The sequence below is a fragment of the Dasypus novemcinctus genome, chromosome 12 (genome assembly GCF_030445035.2).
Source record: "Dasypus novemcinctus isolate mDasNov1 chromosome 12, mDasNov1.1.hap2, whole genome shotgun sequence".
In the NCBI taxonomy this organism is placed as follows: Eukaryota; Metazoa; Chordata; class Mammalia; order Cingulata; family Dasypodidae; genus Dasypus; species Dasypus novemcinctus.
In genome coordinates this window covers 88,162,270-88,177,197 of record NC_080684.1, presented here as the reverse complement: position 1 = coordinate 88,177,197, position 14,928 = coordinate 88,162,270, and the positions used below count along the sequence as shown (strand labels likewise).

Sequence of the window (14,928 nt, the reverse complement as noted above, 5' to 3'; positions counted from 1 at the left end):
ACAGTCCTCCCTAGAGCCCAGGGAGGCCGGCATTATGAGCCCCACATTGCAGATGAAAAATGTGGGAAAACTGGGACTCAGAGATGTTCTGGCACTTGGCCAACGTCACACAGCTACCAAGCTGAGGCTCCAGAACCAGAACTCAGTGCTCTCATGCCCCTTACCCCGTACCCCCTTCCACCCAGGAAGCCACTATTCTGATTTCTATCCCTCTGGAGTAATGTTGCCTGTCCTTGAACTTCGTATGAAAGGTCATACAGTGTGTTGACTTCCGGTAAACATGATGTTTTTGAGATTGCCCCGGGAGGTTGTAAATGTGCTAGTCATTTGCTAAAGGACGGCGAGCTGCTGCTCGGGGGCTCTCCAGACTCTTGACCCGGCGGGTCTTGCGGAGGCAGCAGCAGCAGGGAGAGGGCCGGGAAGGAGCAGAAGGCGCTGCAGGGAGAACGCTCAGCCGCCTTGCTGCTGCCGACCGCCTCCCAGGGTCCCGAGGAGCCAACGAGAGCGCCCTGCTGACCCGGATGCGGCTCGAGCGCCCTGCTGACCCGGATGCGGCTCGAGCGCCCTGCTGACCCGGATGCGGCTCACGTGCTCAAGGGGACTGAAATGGGCTGGGCTGGCAGCAGCGCGCCGCCTCCGGCTAAACCGGTCCCCGGCCGAGTCAGGCTTGACGCCCTAGCCTGTCGTGGCGGGTGCTTGTTAGCGAATTCTCCAAGGGCGAGCGTGGCTCCCGGGTCCCTGGCGACGTTGCCTTCTGTGGAGCTGGGTGCCAGAGGCCCGAGCCAAAGCACTGGCCTGGAAGCTCGGCGGGTCTGAGCCACCGGCCACCTCCCCCTCCCCGCCAAAGCCGGGTCTCAGCCCGGAAGAGGCGCCCGGGCTGCTCCTTGTGCTCCCCTCGGGCGCACGCCCCTCACTCAGGGCAGGAAGTGCCCGGGGGTGGGGGCGAGCCTGGGGCGGGGGTCCCTGCTGGCGGGCCAAGCATCCAAGCTGAAGCAGCCCAGAGCCGGGGCTGGGTTTCTGGGAGGGCCCCATCGCCATGCTCCTGTTTTTCTCTCTCTTACCTCAAAATGCTGGAAGCCTATTGTTCTGCGGTTCAGCCGGAAGTAAGAATACGCAGCCAAAGCGATCGCTCCAATGACCAGGACGACGGTGAAGAATATCCCGGTTCCCAAGCCGGTGTGGGCCGAAGCCTGAGCACGGAAAGGGGGTGGCGTCAACACTTAAAACGGATGGCGCCCCGGAAGAGGTGCCCATCCTGGGCCTACCCAGTTTTGCTGGCCCGAAGCAGCTCGGAGCCAGGTAAGATAAAAATAATAATACAGTTCATGCGTGTTGAGTCCTTACCACTGCCAGGGGCTGTTCTAAGCCCCTCCCACAAAATAACCCATTTAAACATTACAAGACCCCAAAGAGCAGGGACAATTATTACTGTTCCATTTTCATATGGGGAACTGAGGCACAGAGAGGTTAAGTCCTTGCCCAAGGTCACACAGCCAGTGAGTGATGGAGGTGGGCTTTGAGCCAGGATGTACCCACTATGCTGTGTTACTTCCCAGTAGCCTGATGTGCCAACCCCTCCCTCACACTTTTGGGGGAAGGTCAGAATACTGACCACCGCCGTCAACCCTTATCTAGCAGGTACCATGTGTCAGGGGCTGCTCTAAGAATTTTGCTTTTACTAACTCAAAGTCCTCCCAAGAGCCCAGGGAGGCCGGCAGCATGAGGCCCGAGTTGCACATGATAAAATGGGCTCAGAGATGTCCTGGCACTTGGCCAAGATCGAAAGCTATGAAGTGGAGGGGCCAGAAGCAGAACCCTGAGCTATTCACTCCCCTTCCAGTGGTACCTCCACTGGCCCATCCCGCCACTTTCATTTGGTAAATATTAATAGTGACAGGTGCTGTGTCAGAGTGAGGTGGGCAGGGTTTCTAGCAACAGTTTGCCTCCTGGGGAGTGGGAATTGGGGTACCTCCTGGCCCCTTGCCAGGGACCTTGGCTACTCACCACAGGGGCAGGAGGGGCTTTTAAAGGCCCCGAGATGACATGGAGGATTCCATTGGAGGCAAAGATATCCCACTGCAGAATGGCTCTTCCACTGACAAACCTGGTCTCCTTCTGAGGAAATGAGGAAAGGGTCAGTGGGGATCCGTATCCATCTGGGTTTTCTTTCCTCCGTGGAGGGAAGTTGTGCAGCCTCCCTGAGGCCTGGGAGCCTTGGTTTCTGGGCTGTCCTCCCTGAAAGGCAGCCCAGGACAGCTATCGGGCACCTACATAGCCCAGAATACAGCGGCGGCCCTTGTGCCAGGAAGCTGAGGAGTGAAACTGAATCTGAGAGTAACTTAGAGTCTAAGGGCTGCAAGAACCCAAACCTTCAGCGTCATGTTGCCAACCCACTGGCCTGACGGACTAGAGATCAGAGGCCCTGAGTAGGGGAATGGCTTGTCCAAGGTCACCCAGGTAGTAAGTGGCAAACCCCACACCTCTGGACCCCAGGTCCTCTGCTCTGAACATCACGCCACACCACACTATAAGGAAAAGGAAGGTGATCTAACCCCTTGCTACTCAAAAAGTGATCCTCGGCTTACAGCTAGGGCATCACCTGGGAGATCATTAGAAAGGCAGAACCTGGAGTCCCCCCCACCACACGCCGAACCACAATATGCAATTTTAACAAGATCCCAGATGGTTCCAGCGGTTGGTTTTCAATAATAGAAATCACCTATCAGGTAAAAACTTAAAAAATAATACTCAGTGAGTACCTGCTACATGTCAGGCACTCTTCTAAACACTACACAAGCCTTGGGTCACTGAATCGCCACAACAGTATGATTTAGACATCTTATCCTGGTCATTAGAGTCACCTCTGCCACCATCACCATCAATATCAGCAATGCCATAGTACCACTATCAACATCGCAATTGCCAACAGTATTGGCACTGTCACCATCATCATCAATTTTACCACCACCGCCACCGTCAATATCATCGCAATCATTATCATCACCAACATCAATATTATCACCATCGTCAACACTGTCATCATCAATATTATCGCCGCCACCCCCCCACCATCATCATCACCATTACTCTCATCACCCATATCATCACGATCACCAACAGCATCACTAATATCAGTAGCGTCACCATTATCATTTTTGTCAACATCAACGGCAGTGGCCGTCCTCCCTCTGTTGCAGGTGAGGTAACTGACACACAGAGAGGGTGCATAATGTGTCTAAATTCTTACAGCTAGCAAGTCACAGAACTGGCATTCAGACCCAGGCCACTGGACTCCAAAGCCTGGGACAGACTGACAGTCTGATAGAAGCAAAGGCAAGGGCTCAGAAGGCCTTAAAAATGCTTTCATTTATCACTCCTCATTACCAGCTTGGGCAGGGTCTAACAGTCAGTGTGCTATGATGTGCAGTTAATACCATTCCTGTTTTATGAGAATTGCAGGTTTAGAGTTTCCACATTACAATGGTTGTCATTTATTAAGCACCTGCAGTATGACCAGAGCTTTGCATGCATTATCTCCAGTTCTACCAACAAGTCTATGGAGCTGGCATGGGCACCCCTAATTTGTGCTTGGGCAAAAGAGGTCCCAGAAGGCTTTTCGTACTGTTTGGAGCTGGTCCTGACTGGAGGTGATGAGCAGCTTGCTTCCCAGCCTCGTCTGCAGGACAGTACCATTGACAAGGTCATTGTAAAAAAGGATGCTGACACTGGCAAGGTGGTGCTCGATGTCCCGCCCAGACAGGGTCTAGGAGGAAAGGAGAAATACAAGAATGGTATTCAAAGGCCAAGTAACAGATTTTTTGGTTTTCTTGCCTCTGCCAGAGGCCCACCTATGGCTAAGATGGATCATGGAAAGTCATCTTTATTGTCTGAAGTAGAGTTTCCCAATGTTTGGTGGAAAGTATGGTCGTCAGTGGGTTACAGGTGGCAGAGGTGTTGTCCTCTCAGCACTTGGGTGGCCCGACAGGGCCTGGGGCTGTCAGAACCTGCCGGCCACAGCTGTCCGCAGGTGGGTGGAATAAATATTCCCAATTCCTCTGGGTGCCATGACACACAGAAGGCGTGTGCCTCCTGCTCCGACTCTGGTCTCGGCCAAGTGGTCTGGGGGCCCAGCGGGCTGCTAACAGATGTGACCAGAGGCTGGAGAAACGCTGGCGGGACTGGGCTTGCTCTCGCTGCGTTTGCTCCCTGCCCTCGCCGTGGGCACAGGCCTGGGCGAGCCTGCTGGAAGAGGAGAGCCCCGTGGTGCCAAGCGCCGGGACAGGCCAGCCACCATCGACAGCCAGTCGACCTCAGACACGCACGTGTGTCTGGCCAAGACCGGAAGAACCGCCAGCTGATCTGCAGATGTCTGCGGATCTGACATCAATGGACGTGAAGCCACTAAGCTTTGGGGTGATTTTCCATACCATGTGACCATGGTAATAGATAACTGATACCGATGAGAAGCATTTTTTAAAGCCCTGGCTCCAGAGACCTGGCTCCAGGGCCCCAACTCACCTCATTTCCTCCCAGCCCGCTGTTCTCTGGCACGAAGAGGGTGCCACGGATTGACAGGTCAGTCAGGTGTTTCAGAAACGCCTGGCCTCTGGTTGAGCTGTTGGAGTAGGCCAGCACTTCCTGGGGAAAGGAAGGAAGTTGTCAGCTGGGCCAGCCGGCCCAGGGCCCAGTGCTCGAGGTCTCAGGGGGCTGGAGAGAGTCTCAAGTCCGTCACCCCTCTGGGAATATTCCTGTTCGTCTAGTTCCTCTGCTCTTCCTTCTAGGAGGCATTTTTTTTTTCTTCCCCTAATTCTATGGTCCTAAGGGGCCTGTGAGCTTGATTCGAAATTCAAAAAATGTTATTCTTGTGGGGATGTGTTGGTGTGGGTGTGATATATTTATTAAATATAGTGTGGACTTGGTAAGGGGTCCACAGTTTTCACCTGACTGGCAAAGGGGTCTGAGGGGCAAACAAGGTTAAGAACCCCTGTGTCATAGCCAAATATTCTCCATGCAGTCCTTTGAAACATGAAACATAAGTGAAGCCTCAAATCTCTTCTTATCAACACCCAGCAATGGCCCCCATGTAGCAGTTTGATGTGGTTATGAATTCCAAAAATAGATATTGGATTATGTTTGTAATCTGGTCTGTACCTGGGCGTGATTAAATTATGATTAGGGCTTTGATTGGGCCACATCATTAGATGAAAGGCAATGGCAAAGGACAGAGTTGAGGGTTTTTGATGTTGGAGTTTTGATGTTAGAGTCTGATGTTGAAGTCTTAAGCTGGAGCCCAGGGAAGTAAGCTCATAGAGGAAAGAGAAGCCAACCCCAGGAAGAGAGGAACCCTGAGCCCAGAGAGAAGCCAAACCCTGAAAGGAAGGAACCCAGGAAGCCTGCACCCTCACGGACGTCGGCAGCCATCTTGCTCCAAGATGTGAAAACAGACTTTGGTGAGGGAAGTAACTTACGCTTTCTGGCCTGGATTCTGTAAGCTCCTACCCCAAATAAATACCCTATATAAAAACCAACCAGTTTCTGGTATTTTGCATCAGCACCCCTTTGGCTAATACACCCCATTTCACTCAGAGGAAAAGTCGAGGTCTCATGTGGCTCCTTTCTCTCTCTCTCTCTCTCTCTCTCTCTCTCTCTCTCTCTCTCTCTCTCTCTCTCTCTCTCTCGCTCTCTCGCTCTCTCGCTCTCTCGCTCTCTCTCTCTCTCGCTCTCTCGCTCTCTCTCGCTCTCTCTCGCTCTTTGCCTGGCTGTTCCTTGCACCAGGAATGTTCTTCCTCCCAATATGCATGGCAAACTCCCCACTTCTGCTCATGCTTCGCTCAACTATCATGTCACCGAGGTCTTCCCTGGTCACTTGATACAAACTTGGCACCCTCTGGAGCCCCTTCCCCTCCTTATCCTATCTACCTGCTCTACGTTTTCTTTTCCAATAGGCTGTATCACCTTCTAGCATTCAATACTATTTACTTGTTTACCCTGTTTATTGTTTGTTTGCTATTTTGCCCACAGAACTATTGCAAGCACACAATAAATGCTCGATAAATCATTTTTGAAGAAATGAATTAATTTTAAGAAATTGAAATACCCAGTCCAAATTTGTTACTTTGCAGACAGGGCTATTGAGACCCAGAGAAGTAAATCTCACAGCCAGTGGGTTTCGACCTCACGCTGCCTTTTTCCTGAAATGCTGTCACTAAGCTCCCTCACGGTAGCAACGTCAGTTGGGTACTTATTATAAGTGTGTTTAGGATAACCCTGATATTTAGACCAGCTAGATGGATACTTTCAGGCTGTGGGCAGAGACTCAGAATTTTGGGGTCCTTGGTCTAACTCCTGCCCTGATCCTGACAGCCCAATACTCATGCTCAGGACCCTCTTCTCCCGAGGTCACGGATTGCCTGGTTCTGATGGGAACACTGGCTCCAGTCGCATGCTGCCCTTTGTCACCGTCATGGAGGAGAGGGATCTGGTGCCAGGCAGCCGGGGTTTGAGCCCACTTCTGGGTTTTTAGGCTGTATTGGCCCTGCTAAGCCTCAGTTTCATCATCTACAACATGGGGGTAGTAGAAGTGACTTCCAAGGTTTTGTGAGGATTTATTCCTTTCAGCAAGTATTTCTTGAACACATACTATGTGACAGCTGCAGTTTGAGGTGTCGGGGATTCAATGGTGATCAAGGCAGAGAAAACTCCTGACCCTGGAGGAGCTTACATTCTGAGGACTGAATGAAACAGGGCTCAATCAGATGCCCAGTGCAAAGTAAATACTCAGGAAGTATTAGTGGTTATTGTTTGTTTGTTTTAAATTTTATTAGCTCTTTACTCAGAAAACCCCAAATTCTCCAACTCGGTCTTTCTCTTCATTGCAAATAACTTGGAGAATACTGAAGTGACTTTAAATGCCTGTAAAGTGCACATTGGCTCTGTGTCGATAATTTGGCTCCCTGGGTGACCACTAGGCAGGCTTAGCTAACTGTGATCCACCCTGACTATTTCACTAGGAGGACAGCAGAGCGGCTCATCCCTGCAGACCAGATTTCCTAAAGTGCTTGAGGCACAAACAGATAATAATATTAGCTAAAGCCAAATGTAACATTTTCCATGTGGCATCCACAGGTCTTAGTGCTTCACAAATATTAACTCACTTAATTCTCACAACTGCCCTATGAGGTTGGAGCTATTGTCATCCATCTCCATTTTACAGGCAAGAAAACTGAGGCCCCGAGAGGGGAAGTCCCTCGTTTAAACTTATGCAGCATGAAAGCGGCAAAACCAAGCTTCGAAGTCAGGCAGTGCGGTCTAGCGCCATGCTCTTAACCACGCGTGGGAGCGCTTGCCTCCTTCCAGGACGCACCCTCTGGTTCCTGCCCTCTGCTAGTTGCTTTGCAGCAGGCCCTCCCTGAGCCCATCCCAGGCAGACTTGGCACCTACCGTCAGGAAGTTCGTGAGGGAAGGCGAGGACATCAGGACCTGCAGCATGTTCCCGCTGCACGAGAGGCCATCTCCCACGTAACCTTCCTTGCAGGTACAGTTCACATCTGGAGGGTGGGGGTGCAGAGTGAGGCAGGGGCCTGGGCTACCCTGGCTCGCCCCCGGGAAACTGACCGGCCGGGCTGTGCCTGCACGGCCTGCAACCTGCAGGGCAGCTAGGGCAGTTACCTTTCATCCGGTAGCAGAAAACGTCCCACGTTTCGCTCTTGTTGTTTCTCACTCCATAGTCTACTATCCCAACAAAGCCCGAGCCACAGCTCTGGGAGGCGTAGGCTGTGGGGTAGGCCACGTGCCCGCTCTCCAGCCAGCCGGCCGAACAGAGGTGGTACTTGGCCTGCGGAGACACACAGATGGGGCAACAGGGGGATCGTTTGGTTCACGTCTGATTCCCCTACCAGAGTGCATGGAGTCATGACTTGGTCTCGTTTTGCCTACCATTGTACTGCCTGTGCTTGGCACATAGTAGTTGCTCATTAAATTTTTGTTGCCTGAGCAACTGGATGAATGAAAGGGTTGCCCTCTCTTTCTTGTAGGAGTTTAAGTCCTGCACGCTCATTTCCCTTCCCTCTGGTCTAGGAAATGGACTTGTGACAGCCATTTACCCCCGGGTGCGGGCTCTTCTACTTAGGTATTGAAGAACTCTAAATCATCATCATCACCATCTTCATCATCGTCACCATCATAGTAACTGACCCTCATTGAGGGTTTCTTCTGGTTCAGGCTGATGCAAAGGCATTTCACGTGTCAGCACCTTTCACCCTCACATTAACCTTATGGGATAGGAACTACTTTTATTCCCACCAGATAATTGAGGGCACTGAAGCAAAGAGGAGTTGAGGAATTGCTCAAAGTCATACAGCCAGTAAGTGGTAGAGCTGGGATCCAAACCCAGGCAGTCTCACTCCAGAGCTCATCATCATCTTACAAATTGAGTTCCTACTGTGTGTCAGTCCCTGTTGATCAAGGCCACACAGTCACAAGTGGGAGCACAGAGATTCAGACTCTCCAGGATGCGGGGTCCTGGCATCAGATTTGTTCATTGGTTAAGACACGTCAAGTCTGAAGAAAGTGCAATGGAATGATAGAGGTAGTGATCACATTTGGGAGTGATGGAGGCTGGAGGAAGAGCCCTAAATTCACGCCATGTAGGCAGCCACCCTCCTCCAACCCCTCCTGACACCTGCCAGCATGTGCAATTGCCAGCAGGTGACTCCAAGGTGCCAGCCTTTCCAAATGGACATGCGGGCAGGTGGCTTCTGCATTTAGGAGCTCTGGCCAGAGAGTTCCATTTCCTACCTGGCTGTGGCTGTGAGCTGGGGCAATCCCCATTTCCTCTCTTCACGGCCCTGCAGCTGCAGGGAGTGCTAACAAGTCCAGGGAAACTGGACCGGCTTTGCAGGGCCAGAGAGATCCCTGTGGTTATTGAGCTTTTCCTGGTTTCCAGCTGTTAGGGATGCACTTCCCGCCTCTGCCTGCGCCATGGCAGTTGATGTCATGGTCAAGGACAGATCTTTGGAGTCAGAGCTGCCTTTGAACACTGGATCTGCCACCTCTTGGGTGGACGACTTTGGGCATGTGTCTCCTTTCGGAGCCTCGGATACTCTGTTAACTGGACTAGAGGCATCCCACCTCCCAGGGATGTTGTAAGGATGGACCACCATGTTAACAAGTGAAGTGGCTTGCAGGGTGCCTGACACATAAGAGGCACCCAGTAAACGAAGGCGACACTGTTACCATCATGCCAGGAGCTTCCTGCAGGCTCTTCGAGAAGGCAGCAGACTAAACGCCCTTAGCTTAAGAAGAGTCTGTGCCTTCTCGCCTACAAACCCTACCTGAAGCACACCCACTAACTGGGGACCCACCTTCTGGGCATAGGAGAGCTGGCTGTAGGTCGCTATGGTTGCGGCTTCATTGGCACAGGTCTCCTTGGCTTTGTCGAAGGTCAGCTTGTACTGGCCGAGCGGGGAGCGTAAGTGGAACACGCCAACGGTGGTATCTAGAGCAGGAAGGAGAAGAGTCGTCCAGGTCAGTGGGCCTGGCTGGTAGTGCTGGCAGCCTGGGCAGCCCAGCAAAGGACGTTGAAGGACTGTCAGAATGGAAGGGCACTGTATCTCAGGGAGAAGCCACTCCCACCTGGAGATATATTGAAGCACATCATTAAAAAAAAATACATTTCTTTTCTAATTATGAAAACAGCACAGGTTCATTGTAGAAATCTGGGCAATGAAGTAAAATGGAAATGAACAAAATCCCCTATAATCCTATTCTCCACAAATAATCATCACACCCTGGTTAACATTTTCCAGAATTTTTGGTAATTTTTTTTTTTAGGTGGCACTGGGGATTGAACCCAGGACCTTGTACGTGGGAGGCAGGTGTGTAACCCCTGCACAACTCCTGCTTCCATGGTAACTTTTAATTTTGCTATAATTTCATACTCTTCCATTCTTTTTTCTATCCATTTACATGTTATATATGTACTACGAATGTGGTAGCATACTATGTTTATAGTATTTAGAAATCTTTTTAAATGTGACATTAAATCATGATCATTTTCCAGTGACAATTTTTTTTTTGGCAACATGATTTTTCCACCGATACTTATAATTGAAAACTTTTTCTGAACTTTACAACTGTTAAAAAATACATTAGAGTGAGTTTCTGCCAAGGACTCTGTGTGTTTTCTGCTCATTAGTATGTATTAAAAATTTTTTTTCTGGTTATTTTCCAGCTATGATGCTGGAAGACTTTTGTAGTTTTTTTTCACAGCTGACATTTTTTTTCCTAGCCAGACAATTGAGTGCTGAGACCAGAAATAGTTCAAGAATCAAGTCACATTTTTATATTGGCAAGTCTAGTATAAAATGCCACTGAAAGGACATTTCATGCAGCAAAGAGGCTCAGTTCAAGTTTTTGTTGTTTGGCCATAACCTCACAGTACAGTCCATAGGTCGTGTGATCATGCTTGCCTTATCTAAAATGTAAACATTTGACACTGTAACAGGTGGGGAAAGTTGGCAAGATGTTTTTCCTTGTCTCCTTGCCAAGACAACAATTTTAAATAGTGCATTTGAGTGGATGTGTAGCAGGGTGTTTGATTATCTCTTTCTGTTAGATGTTGTGACAGTTTGGAGCTTTTTTGTGGATCCCAGAAAAGATCATGTTCTTGAAGCTAATCCATTCCTGTGGGTGTCGGGCCCTTTGACTGGACTGGATTCAGTTCGGGGGGCTTTGACTGGATGCTTCAGGGAGGCATGACCCAGGGTGGGTCTTGGTCCTCTCGCTGGAGTCCGTTATGGATGGACGGCTAAAAGCAGAGACACACAGGAAAGAACGGCAGAGAGAGAGAAGCCCTGAGAAGCTGAGAGGTCCTGGAGGCTGGAATCAGTGGAGCACAGAGGCTTGGAAAGAGGCCCCGGAGAGGCTCCAAGAGAGGAGGCCCTGTGCCTGATTGCCCACATCTGAGCTCGGAGAGAAAGCAAGCAAGGAGGGGAAGCCCCCCCCCTCTCCCCCCCCCCCCCCCCCCCCCCCCCGTTTGCCTCGGCAGGAGGCCAGGATCGCCAGCAGCCGGCCTTCGGTGGGACAGCATCTCTGATGATGCCTTGATTTGGAATTTTCACAGTCTCAGAACTCTAAGCTTTAACCTCATAAATTCCAATTATAAAAGCCTGGTATTTGTTCCCTGCAGCCTTTAGCAAACCAAACAGATGTATGCACTGTTTCTAATTTTTTGTGATGGTACGTACTGCTGGGATGGATATATTTTTAAAATCTTCATTCAATCCTTTAATTATCTCCACAGGATGAGTTCCTGGAAATGGAGCCTCTGAGACTTGGTATGAATATATATATATGTATGTATATGTATGTATGTATGAATATTTTTAAGGCTCTTAGCACATATTGAAAAATTGGTGGCCAAAAAGGCCTAGCCAGTTTGCCCTCCTCTGAACTGAGCGGCACTTCCTGCTGAAAGTGGGGTGGCTCTGTAACCTGCCCAAGGGAATGCTAGGGCGTTCATCCAGTGGTGCCCTTTTTTGCTCTAGTTTATATTAACCCCTGAGAAACAACAGGAGACAGGGCCAGTGTGATGCCCAGTTTCTTAGTATCATGACCAACATTTTCTTTGAATTCCTAAAAAAGCAGAAGGGAAAAATCCCCTGGAGAAGAGGAATGATGTTTCATGAGCTGAAGAGATTTCCAACCGTGAGGGAGCAGCGGGTGCAGACGGGACTGGCGGAATGAATCACGTAATGCAGGAAAACCATGCACTGAGGCAAACGACTTGTAAATCCACGTCCCAAGTCCCATCCTCTCATTTTTGCCCCCATCCTAAACAGCAACTGCCTATAGGATCCTCTGCTTGGAAGTCCCACCTCCACCTTGAGCACACAACGTCCTCCACCGACCTCTTTAAACTTCTCATCATGTTCCCTCCCCACCTGCTTTAACCCATTGGGCTGCTCTCCTGGGATAGAAATCTCACATAATCTAGGAGCCGTTCCCGGTCATCATTCTCTGTCAACCGTGTGTCCCTTTCTTCATAGTCCCATCGTCTTCCCAGTAGACACCCTGTTTCCTTGGGTCCACAGCCTTGATCTTCTTCTGCCTCCTCATTGCCTTGTCCTTCTCAGCCCACCCCTCGGCATTCTTCCCTCTGGCCAAGCCATCCCCCCCATGCCAGCTGCTCTGTGCTGAGCCCAATGCAAACATCTTTCAAGTCTCCACAATAGCCCCAGGACTCCATTAAAGTTCTCTGAAAACTCCCTCGCTCCCCTCACCTAGAGATCTTTCCCTTCTCTGAACTATTTCTACCCTTTGGTCTTAACTGCATTTATCATTTATGTGATAAATTATCGTCTTCCGACTTATTGCTTTCCTTTCCATGTCTTATTAATTTTAAAATGCTCCTCAGCTACACTGGGCATCTTCTTGCAAGAAGGGAAAATGTCTTATATATTCTCCATATTTTTCCCTACTTATATATCCTCTACTTCATCACCCGAAAGGATTTGAGGGGTCTCAAGACTTGGGTGTTAATTAAACAGTTGTTGAGATGTATAAAAACTGCCTCACTAAACGTATGCTGTCTGTAAGACCGCTGACAAAAACCCACCAGCTCTAGTGCTCCTTCAGAACCTCGGAAGTCCCTCCTTGCCCCGGCTCCTACGTCCTCCTTTTCGGCTTTCTTCCAACAGGCTTCAAAATGTGCCGTTCCTAAGTGCCTCCACACATACCACCTGTTTTGTTTTTGTTTTTTACCCATAGTGTGTTATGATTCTTCATTTTATTACACCGCGGGTTTATCATATGCCATTCAAATCATTCCTGGAGGTGAGTAGGGGTATATGCCAAGCACTGGGCTAGCACTGATTCAGCTTCTGCGTGTGGCAGGCAGCTCCTCTTGGTTATTTAAATACCCTAAGCTGTGCGTCTTAGATTCAATTCCAGGCAACAGCTGCAAGGGTTACTAGGCAACTTGGGAAAGCCAAAGGCCAGGAAAATCCACCCGAACACCCTCGGGGCTGGCTCCGGCTCTGAAGGCTCCAGGTGCAATGCTGAGGTTTCCTTCCAGGCCCGCTGCCTCCGCTGGGTCCCGGACAATCTATGGGCTGTTTGGTCCCCGTTTCTTTCCATCTCTTGCCCGGGTCCCTTCCCAGGCCTGAAGACCACGGAGCCCGGGGCCAGGAGCCCCCAGCCACACTGACCCTGGAAGTGGAGGTCGGCACAGTCGGCGTCCGCGTGGCACTGCCCGTTGTCCTGTAGGCAGCGGTCAATGGGCAGCTGCTCCGGCTCACAGTCCAGCCCGTCGCCCACGTAGTGACTTTTGCACACACATCTGTGCTTGCCCTGTGGGGAAGGGGTGGGAAAGGGTGAAAAAAGCCCCTTCTCTAGGATCCCAGGACCCCAGGCCTCCACGTGCCCTGGGGACCACTGTCCGGCCTGGGGCGTTTTTGGAAGGACTAAGGGGATACACCTCTCCTGTCCAGTGGGAATCAAATGACCGTCACGACTTGCTTTCATGCAGGCTCAGGAAGAAAGTTTGTCGTCCTTTACCGCTCAGTTCAAACGGCACCTCCCCGGCCTCCTAAATAAAGTAGACCCTGCTCTCTCATTGGCCTGCTTTATGACCTCGTGGTTCTTCCCACTCTTCACAAGCATCTTGTGCCTTTGTTTCTCGTTTCTTGTACTGAGTACTGTCCCGCTCTCTCCACCTGTACAGGTACTCCAGGAGGCTGGGCCGTGCCTGGCTTTTTGATTGCTGTACCCTAGGCACCTACAGTAGACAGTAGGTACTCAATAACTATTTCCTGAATCAGAGAATGAGTTCAGTTTTTCCTCACAGTAACCCTGTGAGGTCTATGTTATTATAAGGCCCACTTTATAAACGAGGAAGCTAAAGCTCAGAGAGGTTAAGGAGTCAGCCCAAGGTCACACAGCCTGTAAATCCAGGAATTAGACCTAAAGTGAGTCTGACTCTAAGTCCATGCTCATAACTAGTAATGGATATGATCTCCCACAGTCTCTTCTCCACCAGATAAAAAGAACACAGATTCCATTTGAAAAGGATTTGAGCGATGGCCCAAAACCAGCACTTTGCATGCCACTTCCCACCAACTTTTTTGTTTCAATAAACTTTCCAGTTTGGAATAATTTCAGATTTAAGAAAAGTTGCAGAGATAGCACGGAGAGTTTCCATCTACTCTTCACCCCATTTTCCCTAATGTTAGGTTACATAATGACAACACATTTGTCAAAACCAAGAAATTAACATGGGTACAGCATGATGAACTAAACAATAAACTTTCTTCAGATTTCACGGTTTTCCACTAAGTTCCTTTTCCTGTCCGGGCTACCACTTTGCCTTTAGCCTGCCCACTTTTAACAAGAAATAGGCTGAGCTGGGAAGAAAGCGTTGGAAGAGGCTGACGGTAGTTACGGCCCAAGGCCGGTGGGGAAGTGAAACTGAGGCACAGGCGGCTGCCTCTGAATTTCCCATTGAAGAGCGACTTACCGGGCCGGTCATCTTGCAGGTGGCGTGCTCGTGGCACCCGCCATTGAGGCCGTCCGCGCAGGGGTCTACGGCTGTGCAGCTGCGGCCGTCCCCGTCGTAGCCCTTCGGGCAGCCACAGGAGACCACTGTGCCCTTCTGGGAGCACTTGGCCACCTTCGCACATCCCCCGTTGTTCTGTTTGCAGAAATTCACAACTGCAAGGGAAGGGGAGAGAAGGCTCAGTGTGCTACTATCGTGGTAGCCGGGCTTCTGAGCAGGGCTACGGGGCCCTCCAGCACCCCAATGTGTTGGTGCCTTCTCTCCCTATGCCCTAGTGCCTCCGTGCCAACATCTGCAAACACTCATATCCTTCTGGCGCCCTCACAGACCAGGCCTGCTGACTTCTGTCCATCTCCCTCTCCCCACCTTGCCAC

The 14,928-nt window shown here is 50.4% G+C and overlaps 1 protein-coding gene across 2 annotated transcripts in view; it reads right to left on the bottom strand.

The window, feature by feature from the left end:
* The window catches only part of STAB2 (stabilin 2), a 171,593-nt gene that overhangs the window by 3,712 nt on the left and 152,953 nt on the right, over positions 1-14,928 (bottom strand). For both annotated transcript variants that reach the window (XM_058308640.2, XM_058308641.2), the window contains 9 exons: positions 14,516-14,709; positions 13,209-13,350; positions 9,363-9,496; positions 7,669-7,834; positions 7,441-7,547; positions 4,519-4,638; positions 3,623-3,763; positions 2,005-2,115; positions 1,062-1,190 (listed from right to left, as the gene is read on the bottom strand). In XM_058308640.2, coding sequence (XP_058164623.1) covers positions 1,062-1,190; positions 2,005-2,115; positions 3,623-3,763; positions 4,519-4,638; positions 7,441-7,547; positions 7,669-7,834; positions 9,363-9,496; positions 13,209-13,350; positions 14,516-14,709 — 1,244 coding nt within the window. The remainder of the gene's footprint in view (positions 1-1,061; positions 1,191-2,004; positions 2,116-3,622; positions 3,764-4,518; positions 4,639-7,440; positions 7,548-7,668; positions 7,835-9,362; positions 9,497-13,208; positions 13,351-14,515; positions 14,710-14,928) is intronic.